General features: G+C 33.5%; 1 protein-coding gene across 1 annotated transcript in view; it reads left to right on the forward strand.

The window, feature by feature from the left end:
* The window catches only part of LOC136025251 (DE-cadherin-like), a 188,810-nt gene that overhangs the window by 159,670 nt on the left and 3,096 nt on the right, over positions 1-26,044 (forward strand). The window contains 10 exon segments of the mRNA XM_065701095.1: positions 1,563-1,745; positions 5,064-5,201; positions 7,004-7,195; positions 9,446-9,602; positions 11,389-11,518; positions 14,475-14,674; positions 15,974-16,116; positions 17,510-17,728; positions 22,095-22,233; positions 25,240-25,455. Coding sequence (XP_065557167.1) covers positions 1,563-1,745; positions 5,064-5,201; positions 7,004-7,195; positions 9,446-9,602; positions 11,389-11,518; positions 14,475-14,674; positions 15,974-16,116; positions 17,510-17,728; positions 22,095-22,233; positions 25,240-25,455 — 1,717 coding nt within the window.

A 26,044-nucleotide genomic window follows, 5' to 3' on the forward strand; every position in this document is an offset into this window, starting at 1 on the left:
TCAATAATTGTATATTTATTAAATTCTATCCTATATGAAATTGTTATAGCAATGGTCATTTTTCGCAGTCCGACACATTTATGAACTTTATACAGAAAATGGCATTTTGACAAAATTCCATAAAAGCTTCAGAACATTTTAATGAAATAAAATAAAAATATTTCGAGAAATAAAATATCGCGATCGCTTATGAGGAAATTTCACTACTGTCCCTCAGATATAACCTCATTTAGTATAATCTATTGCTCGAGATTTCAAAGTTTCCGGGACGAAATTGGCTAATTTCTGGAGTATTTCGGAACCAAAAGGATAAAGCTTCCGGGACCAAAAGGGTACCAGAATAATCACTGCTACGCCACTACCATCCATAGAAACTGTTGATTTTGGAAAAAATGCCTCAAGAAAACTATATATGGAATATGGAATTCACTGAACACTAAGTTCAGTGATATTATTGCAGAGTGATTGAGCATAGCATTAACAAGCATTATAGTTGGAAGGTCGAAGCTTAGGGTTTTTGAACTGCTAGGATATGCCTACCCTGTCTGGCACACTGGTCTCACAAAAGATCAAACTAACAAACTTGGGGGAATACAAAAGCGTGCATTGCGAGTGATTTCGGGGAATACACTGTTACCTTATGAAGAATGTCTTGTTCTGTCAGGTCTAACAACGCTTGAAACAAGGAGGCAAGAACTTCTTATTGGCTTTGGACAGGGCCTTCTCTCATCACAGAAGCATTGCGATATCCTACCGAATATTACACAAAACAAGCACGATACCCGGCACCGCAACAAGCTACAGCCATACAACCCCGGAGCAACACAGCGATAGAGAAAATAATTCCGACAATATTTCACTACTCATTTTAATTTTTAGTTTTATATATTGCGGTTATTTATTTTAATATTTCGCAATAAACTGTCTGTCATTGAAGAGTTTAAAAAGAGTTTTAAAGTATACAGAAAAAGTAAAAAGTATAAAGTAAAGCAGAGCTTTGACTAAATACTATAAAATTAGTCAACTGAAAACTACCTAACGGCTGTTTAACTGTGGACTGGTATTTCTAATTGACAGTTAAAATTGGCGAAGTCTTGGAAAAGTTTTTGAAAAAAAAACTCCTTTGAATACCTTTCTATAAAAAAATGCCATAACTCATTTGTTGGGGAATAAATTAGAAGCTCTTTGGTTTTTACGTAAAATTATATCGGTGAGCAAAATTAATTTTTCTAATCCTATTCTGAACAGAAGCAAAGAGAATATTCATCCACGTATATAATCACGGAAATGTAAGTACTCACAAAAATGTGTATTCACGAAAAGGGGGGGGGGATAAGAAATTTTTGTATTTCATTTCTATGATGATACAAAGTAGTTCTATTCAAAATCTAGGATTAGGGGCATTTTCTTTTTCAATGAAAATATCAATAAAAGGTGTTTCTTTTAATTTGACCCCCCCCCCCCTAATTCATGCCCCTTGAGAATTCTATAGATTTTATTTACTAATATAAAAGCATCTATTTAGATCTAAATATATTTTCTCTCAACACTTTTCATTTCAGAATTCACTACCTGATACTATGATTGGTCGTGCTTATGTTGACGATCCAGATGATTGGGATCTACCTGATAAGGAGTTTACCTGGTTTGACACAATACAGCCAACATATTTCAGCTTGCATCCAAAAGGAATGATTACCATGAAAGCTGGAACTCCAGCGGGAGAATACAGACTCCGCATTAAGGTAGGCATCTACTAAAACTACTACTAATAACTCACCGCAGCACCAAGACACCTGAGGCCAATACAGCTAGGCACACTTATCCTCCATCTCAATCTATTCAAAGCCTCCCTCTTTACACACTCCCAGGAAGTTCCCATTTCCTTAAGTGTTTCCTTACGACTTACTCCCACCCCAATCAAGGAAGACCTGCTTTCCGTTTAGTCAGGTATCAACTTCTCTAAACTTTCAGTTTGCGAGTCGTGCAAGAAAGGGGGATGATTTAGTAGGCTTATTAAGGAAAAACCGAGGAATTTTGTTTTACTGGGATATACAATTAAAACTAAAGATAAATGCAGTTTCCTTTCAGTATATCCCTGTATCTAAAATCCTTTCTTAATCTTTATTGATATATTATCATTATTTAAATCTAAAAAACCTCATCATTCCCATGAATATAGATATCAGCGCAAAAAAAAATGAATGAGAGGGGCGAGTGGGGCAATAAAAATTAATCTGATCTTGTATTCAGATTTAATCTAAATAGCAAATTATTTCAATACCATTCAGTGCATCTGATCTCGTCATGGGTAATATTTTCTTACTTTTATTTTCTGAACCAATGTTAATGTAAATAGCACAGGGCGCAATGCCTGTTTTTGTTTCATCATTGGGTCCTAAGATTCCGCTGTTTTCATTAGTCATAAAAGCTCTAAGGGCATATCCCGAATCTTTTGTTTCGGAAGGGGGGCAATTTTTTAGGGGGAGGGTTTACAAAAAAAAAACCTACAAAACGCACCAAAGTTTGTTTATATCCATTTTTGTTACTTTTTTACCTGTTGCACAATTTTTTTTTTGGGGGGCCTGGAAACGCTCGTAGTCTAATTTTGAAGAAATATTTTCCGTATGAATGGCATCACAAATACTTGAAATAGTTAGAATAAATGTGGCTGAAAATGAATGTCTCTGCTAAATATTTTAAAAAAGACATACAATTTAATAAAACTGCCGGCAATATAGAATAATATGTTGTTATAATAGGTGAAAAGGTTTGTGGAATAAAATGAAATTGAAATTGTTTTCCGAAAGAGCTAAGAAAAAAATTGTCTTTCTTTTCACCGAGCGTAGCTCGGTTCCCTGGTGCTGGATTATAAATGTTGGTAGTGAGATTTCAATCCACAGCAACTTAAAATATAAACTTACCCGAAAAGAGTGCTGACCTCGTCTAGGCTCAGTTTTTCAACTTAGTTTTTATTAACTTCATTATATCCCCGTTTTTCTTTCTTTCAATTTAATTTTATTGTACTTATGTAGATTTATGTTACTATAACTGGAATTCAAAGTGTCTCCCTTTTCATCCGTTCTTAATACAACCAAGGGAAATTTTGGTCTATATCATGCTCATGGTGGGAAAATGGAGGGGGCTAATCCAAGATAGTGCAAGGCAATGATTGCGTGTAGAGCTAACTACCATACATATTTATTGAAACACAAGGTGTAAGTAACCTATCAGTAGCAAACTAGCTGGATATTACGCTGGGTAGCTTTGGTATAGCTCTGGGTAGCATACAGACTGGTAAAACATGCTCGGGATAGAAATTGGAAGTAGCAATGGTGCATGAATCAGAGAAAATTATTCGTTGCAATATTCCTACATAGTGCATAATATATATAGTTGGTCAAGCCCGCGAGACAATAAATAGCGTGCAAAAAATAACTTCCAGGTCCGAAAGATAGGGGCTTAAAGTTAAGTGATATGAATTAAATCTGAGAGCCCTGTAAATAGTCAGATGTCAATTTGCAATAATGAATTAGGTACGAGAGAGCGAGAGAAGCCCGCTGGATTTGGCTCATTTTTACGATGAAAGGAAATCAGATAATTTCTAGCTCTTGCTGAAATATCTCAGCTATTGAACGAACTTTGAGAAATATAAAAACAAATTTAAACGAATATAAATTATAAGTACAAAATTATATAGAAATAATAACTTGTATCATTATAAATATCGAATAAATATAAATATAATTTAGTTCCCTTTGTTTTGAATTTTACCTAGCTTTAAAGTAGCTCTACAAAACAGTAGGCTGTACGAAAAATGTGGTTCAATTCTGCTTTCTACGACTGAGAGAAAGGTTGAGATGGCTTGGGCAAGTTTTGTGGTTGAAGGATGACCGATTGCCGAAAATTGTCCTTTTCTGAACCGTCAAGGTGTAAACGGAAAGCAGGTCGTCCGCGGTTGGAGTGGGAGGATGTCATAGAGAAAGATTTAAGGGAAGTGGGAACTTCCTGGTAGGGTATAAATAGGGGGGGGGGGCTTTGAATAGATTGGGATGGAGGAGGACCGTGCGTAGCTCTGTTGGCATCAGGTGGCATGGTGCTGCGGAGAGCTGTTAGTAGTAGTTTAAAGTGGCAACTCTGGAAAATTTGCTACGGCGCCACTCCTTTTTGCTTATTCCCACCATTAAAAATTCTGAGAAAAGACCGGCTAAGCATGACAAAACGGGAAAACGTAGAATGGTGAAAAGTTACCTGTTCGCCATTGCTTTTGTCTTTGAGGCTATCCTTTTCTATTGGCCTGTGGACCAAAGAGTATGGGTATATTACAAGAGTGGAAACTGGCGTTATTGTCGACAGAAAATACTATGAGTGCCATCTAGGATGTGGCGACACTTGAAATCTTTTCAAGGTCTGTAATCATTTTTCTGTAAAGAACTGAGGTCAGATACTTATTACTAACCCTTTTTACCAAATACACTAGTTAATTTAATTGTTTTTGTCATTACACTGAAAAAATAAGAAGTGTCGCCAATTGATAGACGGTGTTTATTGTTTTTTTTTTTTTTGTTTGTTTTTTTTTTTTTTGTCAACAGTAGCACCGGTTTTCACTCTTATAAGTTACCCATACTCTTTGCTGTGAACTTCAACCGATAAAATTTTTTTCCTGCAGTGAGGACGGTTGAGCGGAAGTCTCGACTGACATATTTACATCTTTATTTATTTTTTCGCTAGCTGTAATTCACTTTGTTTTTTATTGTTGTCCTTTTTTTGTTATCCTTTTTTGTGTTTCTTTTCCTTTTTTGTTATTGTCCTTTTTTCGGTTCTTCTCCATTTTTGTTGTCCTTTTTTTGATTCTTTCCCTTTTTATTGTTGTCCTTTTTTTGTTTCTTTTCCATCTTTATTGTTGTCCTTTTTCGATTCTTTTCCTATTTGTTGTTGTCCTTTTTTTGTTTATTTTCCTTTTTGATTATTGTCTTTTTGTTTCGTTTCCTTTTTTTTTTGTCCTTTTTTTTGTTTCTTTTCCTCTCATCTCTTCAGAATGTTAGAATATGTTGTTGTTTCAGGTATACGACCAGAAATGGAATAGTCAAGCAACTGCTGAAGTAATTGTCAACTCCATTGAAATTCCTGAAGAAGCTGTCAAAAAATCTGGATCCGTTCGTCTAGATGGCGTTACTGAAGTGGATTTTATTACACCTAGGGTAAGTTACTTAAAACCCATGTCTTAAAGAAATTAATAAAACTGCAAACTCGAGCTTTTCTATAAACTAGTCTACGTTAAACATATGATCAAACGTAAATTAAAGAATTTTTTGCGTGTTCTACAAATTGCTGGATTGTTTTTTGTGCATTGGTGTCCACTAGGCCTAATGACTTCCTAGTATTAGTTTCAAGCTGATCAAAAGAGTCTGATGCTGTCTTTGTAATTAATGAAAATCAATACTTTTTTTGTATGATTCTTATTATTTTAGTATTATTATTATTTTAGTCTATTTTTTTTATTGTTTTTCGTAATCCTACTATCCGTACTTTTTTTTTATTATTCGTAGTTTAACACCACTTGAACTCTTTAAAGAATTTTCAAAATATTGCTTCAGGATTTTCAACAATTTTTAACAAATCGTGAATTTGAAAATGAATGAAATTGTTGAGATTAAGTAATTTATTAATAATATATAATGAGTGACGTCAACTTTGAGGCATTTTTAGGTTACTTGTGAAGATAAACACATTTCAGGAAGCTAAAAGGTTCTTAAGATATTCCTTTTACCCTTAGAATCAACCAGAAGACGGGTGGGTAAATTATGAGGGACATGCCTTGAATGGTGACAAACAATCGCCAAAGTTTTGATTTTTTTTTTTTTTTGCTGCCAGGACTGAGTCACATTAATATTACAACGTATTATTTTTAAGTAATTCGAAGCATATTCAAAAATAGCCCACTAAACTATAAAACATTCTATGGTTGTTTTATCCGATGGAAACTTCATGATATGAAGCTTTCAATTACGATTTTTATTACACAATAGGTTTCCGATTCCGTTTTCATTAGATTTTTCATTTGTTTTCACATTTAGATTTTTGTGTTTGTTTTTTTTGAAAAGTCAAGTAAATATGAACTAGAATATAATTGATCAAATGTGAATGAATAATACAAGTGGAGGATGCGAATAGTGAATGCGAGTGAATAAAGAGTGAATAAAGAATGGACTAAGAAAAATATTTCTGTTGCAGTTTTGAAATAGGTCTGAAGGTACGCCTAAGTCCTTGTTAATTTCCAAGTTTTCAACTGTGCGTCATCACAAAGAACATGCTTCAAAAAAAAAAAAAAAATAGTCTGCACATCCTTGTGCAATGAGAAAGAAAAAATTTGCATGCCTTAATAATGACCCTCTATAACAGAGAAAGCCGTACCCGGAATATTAATTGGAGAGGAGGGGCTCCTCTATGGAAAAAGATCTTCTTAATCTTTCTATGCGTAATATAGTTATATAGTGTTTTTTTCAATATTTTTCAGCATTTCTGGATGGGGAGAGATTTCAGCCTAAACCCCTTCCTTCCTTAGTCTATAACACCCTCTATAACAGAGAAAGCCGTACCTAGAATATTAATTGGAGGGGGGAGGGCTCCTCTATGGAAGAAAGATTTTCTTAACCCTTCTATGCGTAATATAGTTGTCTAGTGTTTTTTTTTGTAATATTTTCTGTATTTTTGGATGGGAGGGATTCAGCCTAATTTCCCCATTACAGGGACATATTATCAAGAAATAATGGTCCTCCATAACAGAGAAGGCCCTACCCAGAATATTAATTGGAGGAGAGGGGGTCTATAGAATTTTTTTGATCTTTTTAGCTATAATATAGTTGATAAGTGTTTGTTTTAATGTTTTTTCCTGGCTGGGGGGGGGAATAGCAGCTTAAACTTCTTCCTCTTGGGCAGGGCCCTATTACAGATATTTATTATCAAGATATTGTCAGGTATTCGAAATATTATAATATTTCAGGGTGGTGAGAGCATGAGGGAAATGCTCCGCGACGCAGTCGCTAAATATTTGAGTGTGCCATTGGACAATGTTGATCTCTTTACTGTTAGAGGAGTTAATAAAACGATTGTTGATGCCCGATTCTCAGTTCACAACTCGCCTTACTGGGATCCAGTGAAGATAAATGGTCTTCTAGGTGAAAAGTCAACTGAGGTATGTTTTTTTTTTCATATTTTGTTTTAATTGGTGCGAATGGAAATGGATTTGATGTGAAAATTGCATTTAAACGGGGAAAACATTAAATTATAAATAACTGCAAAATTATATTGGGATAAAGCAATTAAAGAAGAGATTGATTAAACATGTAAAAAAATTCGATCTTCAAATAACCCTAAAAAAGGAAAAAAAAATGCAAAAAAATTCGATCTTCAAATAACCCTAAAAAAAGAAAAAAAAAGCAAATGTATAACAGTTTGCTAAAACTTCGTTTAAATATGTATATTAAGACAAAATAAGTTTCTAACTTTAGCAAAACTGAATGTACTGTTTGTGATGGTCTATGTTAATCCTGCTCTTCCTTTTAAATTCATATACTTGTTGTATAATTGAATATATTATGTGCTCAGGGGTATATGAATAGGCTAAAATTGTTCTCTTTTGTGTAACATAACATAATGAAAATGATTTATATTCCGATAATATAGGCCCGTACAAATTGTTTTTCTGTCATTTATCTGCTTACCTTCCTTAATAAAATCAAGCCATACCCTCCAAAACCAATACCTTCCTAAATTTGGTCTTTTCTTTGTATACATTTATCGAACCCTACTACTTCCCATTCTTACCTTTTGCTCACATAGAAATTATTTATTAGTTTATTTATTTTTTGTATGTTCTTATCGTCGATATTTCAATATATGGCCCTGAAAACTCCCTGTTAAAAAAAAAAAAAAAAAAAAAAAAAAAACGCATTTCTGCTAAATGTCATCGAAGTTCCACAGCGTAGATTGAGTTCCTTTTTGCACTAAGTCACGGCTTGGTTTGTTTTTGAACTGTTTCATTCTCCAGCTTAGACTTAGCTTGTTATGTATCTGAGCCAGGAGTCTAGGACTGCGCGTAACGTTTATAACGTTTTTTTTTTTTTTTTTAGCGTAACGTTAACGTTTTTGGTTCATTATGTGAAGTGTTTTAAGTTGACTAATCAAGAAAGTTTGTAAAAAGATTTCAAAAATTAAATAGCCTGAAGTAATATTGACTGTATTACAAACAGTAAGACATCCCTCTCACTTGGGCTAAAATAAGAGAAAGGTTAGGATGGCTAGGAGGAGCTCCTCGGATGACTGATGACAAAATGACAAGGATAGTTCTTTTGGGCCAATCATATAGGGCCAAACGAAAAGTAGGTCGTCCCCTAATAGGGTTTTGAAGAGGTAGTAAGAAAGGATGCAAAGGAAATTGATATTTCTTGGGAGGATTTAAAGAGGGGTTTTAGAATAGACGGGACTGGAGGAAGAGCGTGCGCAGCTGTGTTGGTATCAGGTAGCTTGGTGTTGTATTTAGTTGTTTTAGTTGTTGTATTAGTGGTAGTAGTAATATTTAAACCATAAATCTGTACTTGCATATTCATGTCACCGATTTTTTAACATATGGCCCAACGTTCAAGTTTTTCTCCCCTCTTGACAGTTCTTAGTACTTCATGTAAATTGCTTACTGATTTTATATCAACATCTCCTTTTATAAACCGATTTTAGGCCGAAATTTTATTAAACTTCCTAACAAATTTATTAAGCTTCCTTAAATAAGTAAAAAAAATGTATTGTTATAATAGTCTAATCTAGACAAAAATATTTCAAGCCTTTACTAATTTGGATTACGAGTAAATTGTGTCCCTGAAATGTCCAGTCAAAAGGGGTTCCTTAAGAATGTAGAAACGAAAAGAAGCTGATACAGAAGCCAAAATTACGTAATTTGAATACCATATCACCCAAATCAGTCGGTAAAAATTACCATCCTGATGGTAAAATCCGTTGCCCCCCTCCTCAAACATTTTGGTTATCGATGCTTCAAAATTGCTGTACTTGGATCCCCACAGCACTTTCCAGTGGTGTCAATTCAAAAAAATGTAAAGGGGGAGGGGACGAGGCAGAATGTACTTGGTTAAATGGTGGATCAAAACGACAAAGTTGAAATGAGTTTTTTTCACACCTCAAAAGAATTCGTTATTTGGGTTTGCAAGATCAATAGCATGCGTCATTGGGGCGCTTTATTTCATATTTCTCGCGTCCTCGTTGGGAAATACAGTCTTAATCGGATTAGATTATGTCATATGAGGGGAATTCCCACCCATAATATAAATATAATATAAAATCCTAACGATTTTAATTTCTGTCAGGTTGTAGCTGGTTTTGTGTAGTAATATTGTTAAGCATTTATAACAGAAATAAAACACGGAATTATTTGCAGCTTAAAGACACTTTGAAAGCGGAAATACTTGGAATTGGGATTGATGAGTGCATGAAAGAGCCAGGTCCCTGTGATGGTCCCTGTACTTCCTTCTTGACTATTTTGGATACCCCCTACTTCATCTATGGCAACACATCTTCTTTTGTAGGAGTTAACGGTGAGTGTGTAAAGCTTAAAAAAATATAATTATTCAAAGGTATAATTCAAAATTTAACGAGCTCTTGGGTTTCTAACCAAAAAATAAATGGCGTTGCAGGAAGCAACCAACTAGTAGAACTGAAATTATAAGTCATAATTTTATGTTTAATTATTCTAAATAATAATGCAATATTTGAAGAATTATTACTTTACAGAAAACACCCAAAACTTTATCTTTACCTACAGAAAGCACATCAAAGTTACAGAAAGCAACTATAGAAAAAAAAAGAAATCGCGAAACTTGAAATAAGAAAGTTTTTGAAACCCTTTTCTGTACCAGGGCTTGTTTTCTTCTTTTTTTTACTGTAAGAATATACTAGTTAGAGTATTGTAAAATTTTAACATTGCCCAAATTACTTTGGATCTTTCGGAGGGGTGAGGGTGGGGCTTAGCAGACATCTGACCCACCTGTCTTTTTTTTCCATACCCCTTGCGTCGTTTATGTATATACACTTGCTAAGGATTAATGGTAAGTTTGGTAAACCGACCTGTGATTTTGCCCTCTTTTTTAGTTTCTTTCTGATATTGTTTTCCTTACTTCTCTGATTTGTATAGTAATAAATTTAATGTAGTTGTATTCCAAAAAGAGGTTTGTTAGAAGAGATTCTAACTACGTAACTCTGGGTTCACGCAGAAAATCGTAAATTTTTAAATCCTGTTAATAACATCCTGTTTATTTTTTAATCTATTAATTTTTTTACACTCAACGCTTGGCTCTCCCATGACTGTTGTTTTGAAAACAGTGTGCAACAATTTTATATAACTGTTGCTGTAATGTGGAAAAATCAATGAATATTGCCTTATTGCCAGATACTACCTGAATTGTCTTTTTTTTATTAGTCGTCTGAAGTAGCGAAAACAAACATCAGAAGTTGGCGACTAAATTGCTATGACAAGCAATTGTTACTCTATTGTGAAAATCTATGGAAACCTTAACAGGCAATAGTTACAAGAAAGTCTGTATGTCTAGCCGAGTGGTTAGCGCTCCATACTTGGAAATTTTGAAGTCAGGGGTCCGAATCCTGGTTTCGCTGGCTATTTGGTTTGGAAGGGGGCCCAGCGTTGTGATTCAGTAAGCTCAGCTAGAGCTGATCCACCTCTAAATGGGTACTTGGAGAAATCTGGGGGGAAAATACGGGAAGCGTTTGATGATTTGCCCCCAACCACGCATTGTAATCCCGGCCGAAGGCCTCGAATCTGGAGATTGGTATCTGCGAACGCCAGGTTTAGCGTTCCTACACCTGATAAATTAGTTACCGGTAAGGTAGCTAAATTAGGTAAATTTGAATAATAATATACATTCCCATTACCGATCCTCAATAAAGTTTTACTTTATCTGGCTAAGAATATTCGGTTTAACTAGGCCTTCCCAGAGGACCTGTAAGAGATAAGTGGTTACGGGCATTAAACACCCTATTCTTGGCAAAGCTCTTTATTGTCACTCTGTTGATTAGAACCTCTTCAGTCACCATATGCCAGTTATTTCTGAGTGACGCTAGATGACAGCAAATGTGTTGCTTATAAATTTTTATTCCGTTTTCCTAGTTTTATTTCGTATACTCTTTGGATTGGCAGGATAATTTTAATTAAAATGTTTGAACATTTATCTGACTCTAGTTAAGGGTATAATCTATTTATCAAACTTATTTAGTTTATTTCAAATTTGTTAAAATAATTGTTGTTCGGAAATCACTTTCCCGAGAATTAATTTATACTTATTTAATTTATCTGTTTATTTATTATAGCCTACACTGACTATGATTGTGCTTGTCGAATTGGCCCTGTCTTAAATTCCCCACGAGGACCTATAAGAGATCAATGTGAAGACTATTGTTTCAATGGCGGAACTTGTATTCTGAATGGCCTTTTCCCAAGGTAACTCAAAATTGCTTTTGTATCGATCTTTTTGATTAAATTTCAAGGGGATAACACTTCAGACCTTAGGTAAATACAGTTTATTATTAACCTTACAAGGTCATATGACAAGTTATTCAATGATATACTTCACACGATACAATGATAAATAATATACATATTAAACTTCCAATCCTCCCCCCCCCCCGATATAAAATTACTATTGTTTCAGTATAATAATATATTGGCTTAAAGGCATTGATTGTGGTTAACACCCTTCTGCGAATAATTTTCAGCCTTTTTTTTTCCTTTTTTTCTTCTCTTGTTGCCATGTTTCACGAAGCTTCATATATTTCATACATTATATATATATTTGTATGAATGTAAATTGTACAAACTTTAAACTTAATAAAACGTTATAAAATTCATAGTCAAAAACATGACATAAGGTTTTGTAAACTAACCAAAAATTAACAAAATATATAAACTGAATATAGATTGCAAATCATACAAAACCACTTATAAAATAATGAACTTCATAGACTTTAATCTTAACGTAAACTATGAACTTCGTCTGAATCTCATAAACATTTTGTATTTTTTTTTCATATGTTCTGTATATCTTTGTGTGTTGTGTGTAATTCTTGCAAGCAGTTTTAATCCCCTCTGCTGTTTATTGATCCCACCCTAAGTTTTGTGACGATACTACTGCAGAACGCTTGTAACACAATCGACAGATTGTGTGACCTAAAACCCAAAACCCAAGACTGATAAACATACCCGTTGAGCGGATAAACCCCAAAGTCTCTTTCGACGTTAAGCGGATCCAGCTCTAAATAAATCCTTGTCATACACTTTGTAGTGCTTACCAACAATAATCAGATTCTTGACTTTTAAATTAAACAATTAGCTTTAGATAATGATTCAGATATTAAAGCTATATCTAATAGGTGACAGCAGTAACCGTTGTATAATTACTTTCAAATATTGGCCAAAAGCTGAAAAAAATTGATGTACTATGATAATATAAAAAAAAGTTGCAAAGTCTATGGGAAATTACCAGTCAATGAGAATCCATAAGCTTAACCTTTTAGACCCAAATGATTTTTCTTTGTAATTTTCTCTTGAATATTCGTCAAACTCCGTTTCTAATGCTGTTTTAAATTTTAAGCGAAATAGGTGACACCACTAGTTGTCCTAGAATTGCCTTAAAAAATTGACCCAGAAGTTAAAATAGATCGACCAAATGCTATACTGATATTTACAAAATTAAATAGTAATCGTACTTTAGAGGAAACCACAGTCTATGGTAAAACAATTATCTTTAGCTTTTAGGCGCCAATCATTTTTTAGTGGTATTCTGTCGAATTATGGGTGAAATTCAGTTGTCAATACTCTTTAAAGTTTTAAACCGAAATTTAATATCAGACACTAATATTCGGTCTAAAATTGCCTTAAAACTTGTCCCAGTAGCTGAAATAATTTTGCAAAACACAGTTAAGCTGTTTACTGTTTTTTTTATTCTTTTTTTAAGCATGTGGAAAGAGGTGAAGTTGTTATCCGTTGTCGTTTAACTCAAAATTTGAGCTGATAAAAAGAGCTCAGCTCAAATTTGAAAATTTTCGTCTTTTTTTTATAATAAGACCAATTTAGCTCAAATTATTAAAGTGACAATCAAATACTCGTGATTTGAGGCTTAAAAAATAATAATTAATACTTGCTCTGTAAACATGAACTTCCAATATCACATTGTCGAAATTTGTGGGGTCCTGACGCACCCCCCCCCCCCCCCAAAGAAAAAAGTGTATGTTTGTGGGGAGAATCAATCCTTCATCTTTTTATAATAAAAAAGCATAGTTCCCGCGACCATTATTAAGCCCATTAAGCCTAGTTTGCTGGACCCTCTCACCAGTAATACAAAAGCAAATCACGAAGTTACACAATGCATACAAAAAAGGAGAATATACAATTGAATAAAGTAAAAAAATACTCATAAAATCAAACGTAATAGAAAAAAAAACAGAAACAGAGAAAAAAGAGAAGACCTGGTAAGTATTAGGTAATGAAAAAAAATTCAAGGGTGAAGAGTAAAAAGTTACGATGATTTTTGAATATATTTTTAAAAGAATAGGGAAGAAATATATCAATCGGGATAGAATTCCAAAGTGAAATTGACTGAAAGATTGAAGATTTTTGCGTGGCAGGTGGTGAACATTTAGGTAGGATGAACTGCTTTGAAGAAAGAAACTGTACCATGCCATAGTCTAACAATAGTCCATCGTTTTATAAATGTTGTTTAATAATTGCGCCATGTTAACATGGTTCAAAGGTAATAACTATGGAGAGTTTGCAGCAACAGCAAAATTATGAAAAAAACATATTTATTTATTTATTTTATGTCGATTTTAAGGAGTATTTTATAATTTTTTAAATTTTCTTTGTAAACAATAATTATTTTAATTTTCAGTCAAATTCAATTGACTATGGAGTTCAGGGTTTCCATGCTGATTAATTCCTATTAGTCCCTTTTTCCTCGTCATCATCTCTAGTTACTTAACTCTCAGTAGTAATTCATTTAACCAAAGATCAATTTACGTTCTATGTTTTAATGTAAGATAGTGTTGTCAATCGAAGGGGGAGGGGCAGAAGTGGGGATACATACCCAATACCAATCCCCCCATAAGTCTTTAAAAATATCTTCTTGGGTGTATTGAAAAATAACTTTCTTTTGGTATTTTCGTTGAAAAATTGACAAAAAATTTGCCCCCTCAAGTTTAAAAATTATTTTGCCCCCTCCCCCCCAAAAATGTGTAAATTTAAGCTACTGTTGAAAAATGTAGAACTCAGTTTTGAAATTTGTAATTTTTGATGATGGTGACAGTATGGCAATATAATTTAAAATGATTCGTTAGTGCTGGTTACATCATCTAGGGCCAGTTTTAAGTTCTCAGTGATAATAATTTCTTCCGTTTTTAAGATGTGAATGCCCAGACAACTTTGAAGGTCCGCGATGCGAAGCTCTAGAAGCTTCTTTTAATGGTGTTAGTTTTGGATGGCTCCCTTCTTTACCTGCTTGCAGTGACGGATCGATCACATTTGAGTTTACATCTCACACAGAAAATGGACTCATGTTCTACAATGGACCTCATTCCGTACCCTCTGATAAGTCCATAACGGGTATGTTGGGCTTTAAGCCTTACTATTTGTATTTCATTTAAGTTTTGTTCCAAATTACAATTCTTTTCTTTCTCATTGTGTATCTTCGAAGTCCTTAGCTACACAGCGGTGGTTCTGGTCTCTCTTGTCCTAGGAGCAAAATATTGATTAGCCCCTCCCCACTCCCCGTCTCCAAAAAATTTCAAGACAAATTAAACAAAAAAGAAACTTATTAATATAATTATTTTCAATTCATTATTAATTAATAATTTATTGTTTTGTTATTTTTTAGTTTTGTTATTGAAATTATTGAATTGTTATTGGTTGTTTGAATTTAAGTATTACTATATAAGTATTTTATTTATTTTGTTTTATCAATTAATTAATGATTTATCAATTATTTGAATTTATTAACTGTGCCCTCTACTTCATTTTAATAAAAAAAATTCCAAATTGATTGTAACCTTTAGTTTATTTATTTGAAATTTTGCGTCCTTAAAATTTCTGCGTGCGGGACAGTTGCCCCCTCTGTTCTCCTTAAACTCCCCTCTAACTACAGTATAAAGAAGCAAGATGTTTTAAATGCCATCATCTGTTTATACAAATATATCTATTTTTTATTGTGAAAGTTGATGTAAATGGCGTAATATCAGTGGCTTGTATCACATTTTATTAACTTACTCATTCGTTTTATCGTTTTTTTGGCAGTTGAACTAGATCACGGAACACCAGGGGCTTATATAGTATTTTATTAACTTACTCGCTTTTTTTAATTAGTATTATGTGGCAGTTGAGCTACATAATTGGATACCTGTGATTTGTAATACAATTAATGTACTCACTCACTTGTTTTTAATTTGGATGACAGATGTGTGGCTTGTATCACATTTCATTTTACTTACTCATTTCTTCAAAATAGATTTCGCGGCAGTTCATCCTGATGACGGGACACCAGTGGCTTTTATCACATTTTATTTACTTACTCTTTTTTTAATTAGATTTATGGCAGTTGAGGTAGATGATTGAATACCATTGGCTTTTATCACATTTTATGTACTCACCCATACTTTTTTATTCGAGTTTGTGACAGTCGAGATAGATGATGGAATACCAGTGGCTTATACCATATTTTTTTATATCATCATTTTTTTTAGACTTTGTGGCAGTTAAGCTAAACGATAGAACACAGGTGGCTTATATCACATTTTATTTATTTACTCATTTATTTATGTTTCATCATAAGATTTTGTGGCAGTTGAAATAGATGACGGAATACCAGTTGCTTGTATCCCATTTTACTTATTTACTCTCTTTTCTTAGATTTTGTGGCAGTTGAGCTAGATGATGGAATACCTGTTGCCTACATAAATCTAGGCTCAGGAATTCGAAAACTTCAGTTGAATGACAACAAGAATTACGGAGACAAAGAAAGCCATCTATTAGAACTACGTTGGAATGATAGAGTAAGTCCAATCTAATTGTTGTTGCCATGTAAAATATCCCATTGTTGCCACTCAATTCTGGCCGGCGTTCTAGAGAAGAAGACGATGTTATTATGTATTCCACCAAGTCCATTATACATACCACACTTGGTTACAAACCCAAGTGTGGTTTAAAAAAAAAAAAAACATTAAAATTAGAAAAAAGAAAATAGTCAGATAATTTCTTTAAAACTCTTAAAATAGTTTCAAGGTAACTCCATCATTTTTTTTCATCACCACTTCAGAAATAAGTATCGTTGGCGTTTTTATATAGCCCATTTTAAATAGCCAACTTGTAGCCAATCTGACAATTTTGGTACTGGGGTGGTTTTTTGACAACCTTGGCTCTTTGAACTATTATGCATAAGATCCTTAGAACAATGCCATTTACTTATTGCATTTCATCTTTTAGAAACATTCCTTTATTATTTATTTGGTAAATGCACTATATGTAACTGAAACATCTAATAAGCATTGTTCACAATGTTGAAGGAGCTTAGACAATTTTGGCTCTTGGGAGGAGCTTTGTCAACTTCGACTCTTTGAAGTAATACGCATAAGATCTTCATAACATTCAGCTTATTCCTCTCTTGTATACTTGTATGACTGAACACCATACAGCAATTTTTTTTTCTCTGCGTTATAATCGAAGGTGTAGTGAATAAGAATATTACCTGAGTGCTGTGTAAACAGCTTTTCTTACAACAGATACAGAAAAAATCCTTCCCTTTTTTCTTAGCAAGTCCTAATAAAGAATGAACAGCGTTGTCATCAATTATTTTAAGTCATTCATTAAAGTAAGTAGTATGGCTTCATTTATGGTTGTAATCTGCCACACCAGACGTCATATGTATTCTATATCATCATGTATATGAAGATGTAGTTTTGTCAATAAATGTAATGTATTTTTAATATTATGTTGTGTTACTTACAAAAAGTCCGTAGATATAGCAATTTCCTTTCAAACAAGCCCTTAAACATTTTCCCTATGATACAGCGCTCCACTTGTGGGGACAGAAAAAAAACAAATGATTTTTCTTCTTACTTGAGATAGGGTTGTATATAGGGTTACTCGGAATAGATAATTCTTCTAATCGGGGTTTTCTTTCATGGTTATTCCGTTTGTGCAGTTACCATTTCGACCCGACACTGTTTTGTGGGGCTTCAGGCTATTTTTCAAAATTCCTATAAATTTAACCATGATGTCATTTATTTGTAGCAATTTAGCTTATAAAACCCATTGAGAATCATTGTGAGTATTCTTTTGCAGCAAGAAGTTCCTATAAATTCCTATAAATTTAACCATGATGTCATTTATTTGTAGCAATTTAGCTTATAAAACCCATTGAGAATCATTGTGAGTATTCTTTTGCAGCAAGAGGTTCGATTAACCCTAGATGGATGTTTATCAACAAGTTGTTCTGCGGTTGATACAATGCCTGGAACTGCAAAACTATTGAATGTTAATGGCCCCATACAACTAGGGAAAATTAAATCAGACCTACCAACTATTGGCCATGAGCTACAGTGGAGCGCCCGTCCTCATAACGACTATTTTGTTGGCTGTATTAGGAATTTACGATTTAATAATTATGTAAGTAATTTACAAGTGACTATGTTAGTAATAGAAAATGATTATACCCTAAAAAAATAACGTATTTACTGATTAAATTAATAATTACAATCTTGGAAGCTTTATTCCGGAAAACCAATATATTGCACAATTAATAAATTTTGCTGCGGTTAAGGTAGGAAGTTAGGTTAGTAGCTGGTTTAGCGTTGAATCGAGACTTAAGCAGGGTTGTATCATATCCTCATTTATACGGATTGCTTTGATGGACTTATTCTAAAGAACACGGCAAAGGCAATGGGAGAGCTTGGAATCAAGTGGAAAGTTGAAACTATTCTAGACTTAGATTATGCAGATGATTTGAAGTGCCCCATACGAAAATGTTAGCAAAATGAACGAATTTTGGCTTTGAGAGTTCAGGGTACAAGAAAGGTCTGATAATTACAATAAGAAGACTAAGTCACTTAGACTCGTATTAAATGAAGGTGAAGAGGTGATGTTGAGTAACGAAAAGATCGATCAAGTGGATAGTTTCACTTGTCAGTGTAGTCTTGTTAGTGAAGTTGGTGGATGCAATGAAAACTTGAATAGTAGAATAGTCAAGACCCAGGGTGCTTTTCTGTAGTTGGGAAAAGTTTGGAAAAAAGGAAGATAAGTTCGCGAATTAAGATAGGAAAAATGGTAGCTACAGTAATGACGGTGGTTAAGTATAGCTCTGAAACGTTGGCGCTTCGAAAGGCAGAGTGAGATTTGTTAAATATTTTCTAGGGGAATTATCTACGGACAATTTTAGGTACCTGTTTGACAGACCGTATGCCAGATGCTTCTTCTTTAATTAGATTTTTGCGCCAAATATTTGGAATCTACTACCATTCGATATCCAGAATTCAAATAATCTTACTTCGCTCAAGCGAGCAGCGAAAGGTCATTATAAGAACATCGTTTAGTATTCTCTTCATCTAGACTTCTCCCCCACCCGTTTTTTCTCTCTTTATTTCTAGTTTCCATAATTTCCTCTCTTTTTCATGTAACGTTATTAACTTAGGTTATTTTTTTCCTTACCTTTTTTTCTTCTTCTTTTTTTTTTAGTGTTCAGTTGGTTTACTTCATTTGTTGTTTGCAGTTTAATTTATATTATTTATTTTCCTGCCCTAGCCGAGCACTCATTTCGTTCTTTCCTGGCAGGAATGTTATATTTTGTGTTTTTTTTTTTGCGTTTAAATAAATAAATATGAAATGAAAAAGAAATAATAATGAAAAAAGATAACAAGCCGGATGAAAACGTGGTTCTATCCCACTTCCTAGGGCTATAATGAAAGAAGGGTTGAGATGGCTAGGGCAGGTTTTACTGGTGAAGAATGGCAAATTTCCAAGGATTAATCTTTTTGGCCATTCATCCAGGCCAAAACGAAAAGCACAACTGTCCCCCACGGGATTGGGAAGAGATTTGGAACTTTTCAGAAGGAGATAAAGAGTGAAACTGAATAGATTTGAATGTAGAAGGGATGTGCGCAGCTGTATTGACCTCAGGTGGCTTGGTATTGTAGTGAGTTGTTAGTAGTAGTTGTAGTAGTAATAAATGAATTATGGAAGCTTGCTAAAAATTGGTCATGAATATTTGTATAAGGAATCTTGATATATATATATATATATATATATATATATATATATATATATATATATATATATATATATATATATATATATATATATATATATATATATATATATATATATATATATATATATATTTATATTATATGTATGTATATTTCTATTAGTTGTTAAAAATGCGTGAGCCTTTGAGGAGGGGCATTAAATGAAGCATTATGTAACGGATGAGGGGGAATTAATATGTAGCAAGGGTATTATATGAAGGAGAAGTATGTCAATAATTGAGGGGGCATTAAAAGGATTCTAGACCCTAAAAGCACCAGAGGATTTTGTAAGGTGAGACCCAATGTTCAAACTCGTGCATTTTTGTGGTCGTAGCCGAGTGGTTAGCGCTCTAGACTTGAAATCTTGAGTTCAGAGGTTCGAGTCCTGGTGATGGTGGTTATTTGGTTTGGAACGGGGGGTCAATGGATTGACTCTAGGCTCAGCCAGAGTTGACCCAGCTCTAAATGGGTACCTGGAGAAATCTGGGGGAAAAACAGGGGAAGCGTGTGTTGATTTGCCTCCAACCACTCCTGGCCGAAGGTATCGAATCAGGAGATCGGTACCTGCTACCTGCGCAACGCAGACCATTGATCAGTGTGCGAATAAGTTTAAATAGTATGGAATAGAATGTAAGGGCAAGTCGTGTAATATAATACAACACATGATCAAAGAAAGGGGCTAAATTATAGTAAATAGATGGAAATTACGGGAAAGACCCTCCAGTAGTCAATTTTATTTAAAATTTCAGGCTTAAGTCGTTTAATCAAAATCAGCAAAATCAATTGAAATATGAGCAAAAATTAAGCTAAAATCATGTGACACCAAACAGCTTAAGAAGCTGCAGCTTTTCTCTGAAGGTGTAGTTGCTTTTAGGAATCAGAAATTATTTTGAGTTTTTGTTTTCTGGGACCCAAATCACCTGTTAAATTTAACTAATCATTATTTATTTAATAATTATTTATTATTTATTTATTTTATTATTTATTTATCTAATAATTATTATTACTAGTTATTATTTTTCCTTATTTGTTTAAATGGTTCAGCGTGGAAACAATTATCGGAAAATTCATAGAAAATCGCCATTTTCAGATATTTCTAGACATAGAAGAGGCAAAGACTGTTTTTGTTTTGACGTCCTTGTTGTTTTAACGCAACTATAGACAAGCCCTCGAGACCTTTTTCGCTCGCCAGTGTTTTTTTTTTTTTTTTTTTTTTTCATTTTTACCAGTTAATCCCGTCCACACAATGTAAAAGAATTTGCACCCTTCCCCTCTTCTCAAGAAGATTAGGAAAATGAAATATTTCCTCCTTAGGGAAAATTAAATATTTCCTCCTTAGGGAAAATTAAATATTTTCTCCTTAGGGAAAATTAAGTATTTCCCCCATAGGGAAAATTAAATATTTCCAGCTAATATTCACTTTCTCGTGTTTTTGACAACATAATTCGTTGGAAAAAATCAAATAAACGTTCAAATGGGGCTAAGTCCATTAATTTAGACAGTGAAAACAGGTACAAAAGCCTAGATATTTTAATCACATATACAGTGAAATACCGTCATCAGTATAAATACCAAAGTATTAAAATTAAACTAGCATATTCATACAGAACAAAATAATTAACTTTTGGGTCATTCACTAGATTTTTCTGGGAGAGTTCAATAACAGTGCTCATTCAAAGTCTTGAGATGTAAATTTTCTTCTTTAATCTTGACTAAATGTAAAATGAATTTCGAATGAAGGTGGCAAATTTTCTCTGTCTTCTAATTGCAAAACAAAACTTGAATTTGTAGTTGAAAATATAGTTATGAACTTATGGTTGTACATTTCTTTTGCAATCACAAGGCAGAGATGGCTTTGCCACCATCATAGGAAATTCATTTAGAGTTAGGAAATACACTTTACATATTACTTTTTCTAAATGGACTTATCCTCATTTGAGCGTTCATTTGTTCGTCATAGAAAGACAGTGTGGTCTGGGAAAAGGATACCTAATTTAGCGAAACGTATTACGTCGAAAATGGGAAAAAGCTGGGAGGTTTAGAGAAAATATCACTGCTTCTACCACTAACAACCTACTGCAGAACCCGTGCAGTTCAGGCCAACACAAGTGTGCACACTCCTCCTCCAAAGTCAATCCAAATCTTCAGTCTTTACCCTCTCCCAAGAATTTCTAATTTACTTTAAATCCTTCCCTTGTTTGGCTCTAGATTGACGGCCGAAAAGCACAAACTTTGGCAATATGTCATCCTTCAGTTGTCTCTCATTATAGCCAAAGAGAGTGGGATAGAACCTCATAGATCTTGGTAATAATACAAGAAGAAGGATTATGTCCAAAAGAATTTTTGTTTTCATTTTTTTATAACGAAAGTAAAACAGTTCAAAATAGGGATGATACCTTTTTATTGACAGTGAAATATAAAATTATTTAACTGGATATTTCGAACACATATACAGTGTTCATCATCAGCAGTAAAACTCTGATGATGAAGTGTTCATCATCAGTTTTACTGCTGATGATGAACACTGTATATGTGTTCGAAATATCCAGTTAAATAATTTTATATTTCACTGTCAATAAAAAGGTATCATCCCTATTTTGAACTGTTTTACTTTCGTCATGGAAAGGCAGTGTGGTCTTCGAAGTTATCTACATTTTTTTATAATCAGCCCCGATAGCCTATTAATATTCTTTCTGTCTTTTTTTTCTATTAATATTGTTTTTCTTTTTTAGACATTTGATATGGCAAGCATGGGTCATAGCCTGAATGTGAGTTTATCGTGCAAGGACATATCAGCGATACCAGTCACTGTTCTTAGTCAAACCACTGAAATTGTTATCATTGTTCTTTCAATTCTCTTCCTCTTATTGTGTAAGTAACAGTTTCTGTATTATTTTTAGAGTTATTGTCCTCAGTCAGGCGGAGTTGCATAAGCACTAAATTTTTTGTTTAATCCAATGGTTTTAATATTTTATTTAAATATGTCAATAGATTATTATAATATTTATTATATATTCGAATAATTTTTTCATAATTTTATTTTGAATTATAATTTAATTAAATTTACAGCGTTAAAAATAATCGTGAAAATATTATGTTACCTAAATGTAAACAATAAAGAATTTTTTTTTAATATCATAATAATAAAAATTTTTTTTATAAAGTATTGGGATGCAGGCTAAATGTTTTTGACCTGGCCGGCAAGATAGCCCTATGTAGCCATATTGTTTTATTCTGTTAGGGATATTACTGCTGATTATGGTACACTAAGTGGCTCTTGCACAGTTAGAAGTAGGAAAATTAACTAAGCCTGCTTTTCATAAATTCATTGTTGAGTCTGAATCCAGGGGCTATAGTCCTGGTTTCCCCATCTTATCGTCTGATCAGCTTGGGAATGGCTCATATATTGTTTTTATCTAAAGTTTAAATTTAATCCTTCAATTGTATTTGTATGTTTTTTTCCTTTTTTTTTGTGGCCATTGTCCTGCGGTTTTTTTTTGTGTGTCTAATATTCTATGCTATACTACTATAGTATAAACACCTCTAAGAGGAAGAAATCTTAGACCTCTTAAACATTGTATACGAATGAAATTAATCAATTGCATATTCTCTTGACTGTATCCTAATAACAATAAAGAACACATCATTAAAATATTAAAGGCAATACGAGCTATTTTTTCCACGGGTTAGACCGATAAAAGTAAAAAGGAAAATTTAACATCCTCGTCTAACATGAACAATTTAGGTCAGTAATCCAACTGGAAGGTTAAAAAAGGCGAAGTTTTCGAGTATACTTTTCGTATTCAAAGACGTCATCATGTGGCAACATTTAAAAAGAGACTTAGGGTCAAGAAGGACAATATAAAGGTTTTGCTAGAATTTATTCCCATCATCCACCTCGCAAATTAACCCTTTTTATATGCGCTCTAATTAAAGTGTGTATAAATGGCTATAAAGATCAAAATAAGCTAGAATAATAATAATAATATTTAAAAAAAAATATATATCGAATCTCAGATGGATTTCCTTTTGGCCCTTTTCCTTTTTTTCCTTTTTTCCCTTCTTTTGTTTTTCCCTTTCTACTCTCTTTGCTATGTTTGTTTATTCTTTGTTTAATCAAAATGGGAAAAAAAACAGCCGTGGCACCCCTCCCAACCATGGTGCCCGGGGCAACGGCCCGGTTGCCCCCCTCCCCCACTATGAACAGCTCTGATCATGATCTAAATACATTTTTTCTTTTTAATTTATTTCATTATATGTTTTGTTACTCGTGAGTTAAAGAAATCGCTGCTCTTTGCGGCACTTGATTACAAGTCACAGATATTGGATTTAAAATGGTTGCATTAAAATGTAAAAGTTTTATTGATACCAAAACTTGTCAGAAAATTATGACTTGAGAGTGAAATTGTCCTTGTGCTCGAAAATTTGTTCCAAGAAAAATGTCATTAAAAATTTTGAATGTTCCGCAGCTAAAATTGAATCAACTTAATTTCTCTTGGGCCATTAACTATAGTGAGAACAAACGAACAAACAGGATAGATAGTTTCATCTGTGGGATAATTTCGCTTTGACTAAAAGTACTAACTTTCCGATTAGGATAAAATTGAATTTTGGGTTGCTGAGCATAGAGGGACATAAAGACTTCTTACATATACCGTTCCAAAGAGCGGAAAACATTATCCTAAATGGCAGATTTTTGATTCTTATGAGGTCGGATAATTTCACTCTTAGGTTGCGAAATGCAAGTCACTACAAATAACCAACCGAAGCCATCAGGTAAGACTAGCGGCTATTCTTTAGCCTAGTCACTAGCCTATCAAATTCAAGAAATGATAATGACTAATGTTTCTACTGGTTATCGCTCTGGAATATTTTTAAAAAATTATTTTCCTTAAGGGGATATGGTACCTAAAAGACTTGCCCTATCTCGTCTATTATACACGTTTTTAGTTTGTGTGGTCAAACTATTCAGAATTATGTTTGTGGCCTTGATATAACGTTTAGAACTTAGATAATAAATTTAAATGAACGAAAGAAAACTAAAAGCCGACACCAAATATCCCAGATAAGAAAAAAACATTTAGTTTTCTTTCAATTTGGGCCTTATAAAGAGAAATTATTTTTTTAGATACTATTTAGATCTTATTATTTTCCTTAAGGGGATATGGTACCTAAAAGACTTGCCCTCTCTCGTCCATTATAAACATTTTTAGTTTGTGTGGTCAAACTATTTAGAATTATGTTTGTGGCCTTGATATAATGTATGGAACTTAGATAATAGATTTAATTAAACGAAAGAAATCTAAAAGCCGACACTAAATTTCCACATATCTTAGAAAAACTATTTAATTTCTTTCGATTTGGACATGATAAAGAAATATTCAGTTTTGATGAGACTTATATCATCGGTAAGTGTGAATTTTGCGGAACAGAATGTGCGATCTATAGAATGTTGTATTTTTTTTTTTCACCCGTAAAATCAAGGGTTCTTATGAATCATTTGAAAAAAGGATATAAGATTTATCTAAAGTTTGCTTCGATTGGTCTGAAACATTTAGGTTTTGCAAACGAAATTTCAAGTTGTTCTCAAAAATGAATACTAAAGTCTTGTTCCAATTTCTGAAAATTCTCATAGATCGAATAATACAGACTTGGTCTTGTCTTGCAACTTTATCTTGATTTTACAACGGCTAATATAACTAGTATACAACTGTTAAAACACAACTTTTCGTAATTTGAAAACTTTCCAATAAAAACGTTCATGGCTCTTTCACATCTTAATTCTTCGTCTTCTTCTTCTAATTCTTCTACTTCTTCTTCAGAAAGTGTTTGTGTCTTGCAACGTTTTTTCTTCTAAAAAATGGTTTTCTTTTTCAGTATTAACTCTGCTGTTTGCCCTGTGGAGACGACGAAAAACGGCAACAACATATAAAGAATTCCCTGACGACATTAGAGAAAACGTTATTCAGTACAGCGACGAAGGGGGCGGAGAAGAAGACAAGTATGGTTATGATTTGTCGGTTCTGAGAATGAGTCCGGATGGAAAACCACTCATTGGTCGTCAATACAAAGAAGACTTGCCTCAGAGAAAAGGTATGCATAAATTGATATTCTTGTTATCATTTTTTTTTTGTCATACTTACAGGCATAGGTAAGGGAACGCACTTCGACTTTGGCAATTCGATTTAGTTAGATGTATTGGTTTGATTTACAAAATGATTAATGTCAACTCTTGTGTTCCTTTCGATTAAATGCTGAACCATTCTAGGATTATGAGCTGTTACTAGTTTTGAATCGCCAACCTATTTAGAGACTTCAATAGTAAGGCAAATAAAATTTTTTTTTTGTCGTTCTAAAGAGTTGATACTCCAAAATCAGAGACGTACTCAGGAGGGGGGATACCCCCATCCCCAAAATTCTAGACTTTCCTTCGAATGTTTTTGTTTGCGTTTGTCCTATGTTTCTATCGAAACACATGTCTTATCTATTACATATTGTTTGTCATACTTGCACTTAAAGGGGGGGGGGGGGTCACTTCAGATTTGGTAACTCAAAAGTCATCGTGTGTCATCTTTTTAGACTAATAACTATAGCTTTAACTTCACCTTCACGATCCCCGAGTTCGATGTTTTCGATATGTCAAGCTGGATGTACTAGTGGATTTCCGTTTTTTCGAGTAGGA

This window comes from Artemia franciscana, chromosome 3, assembly GCF_032884065.1.
Source record: "Artemia franciscana chromosome 3, ASM3288406v1, whole genome shotgun sequence".
NCBI lineage: Eukaryota > Metazoa > Arthropoda > Branchiopoda > Anostraca > Artemiidae > Artemia > Artemia franciscana.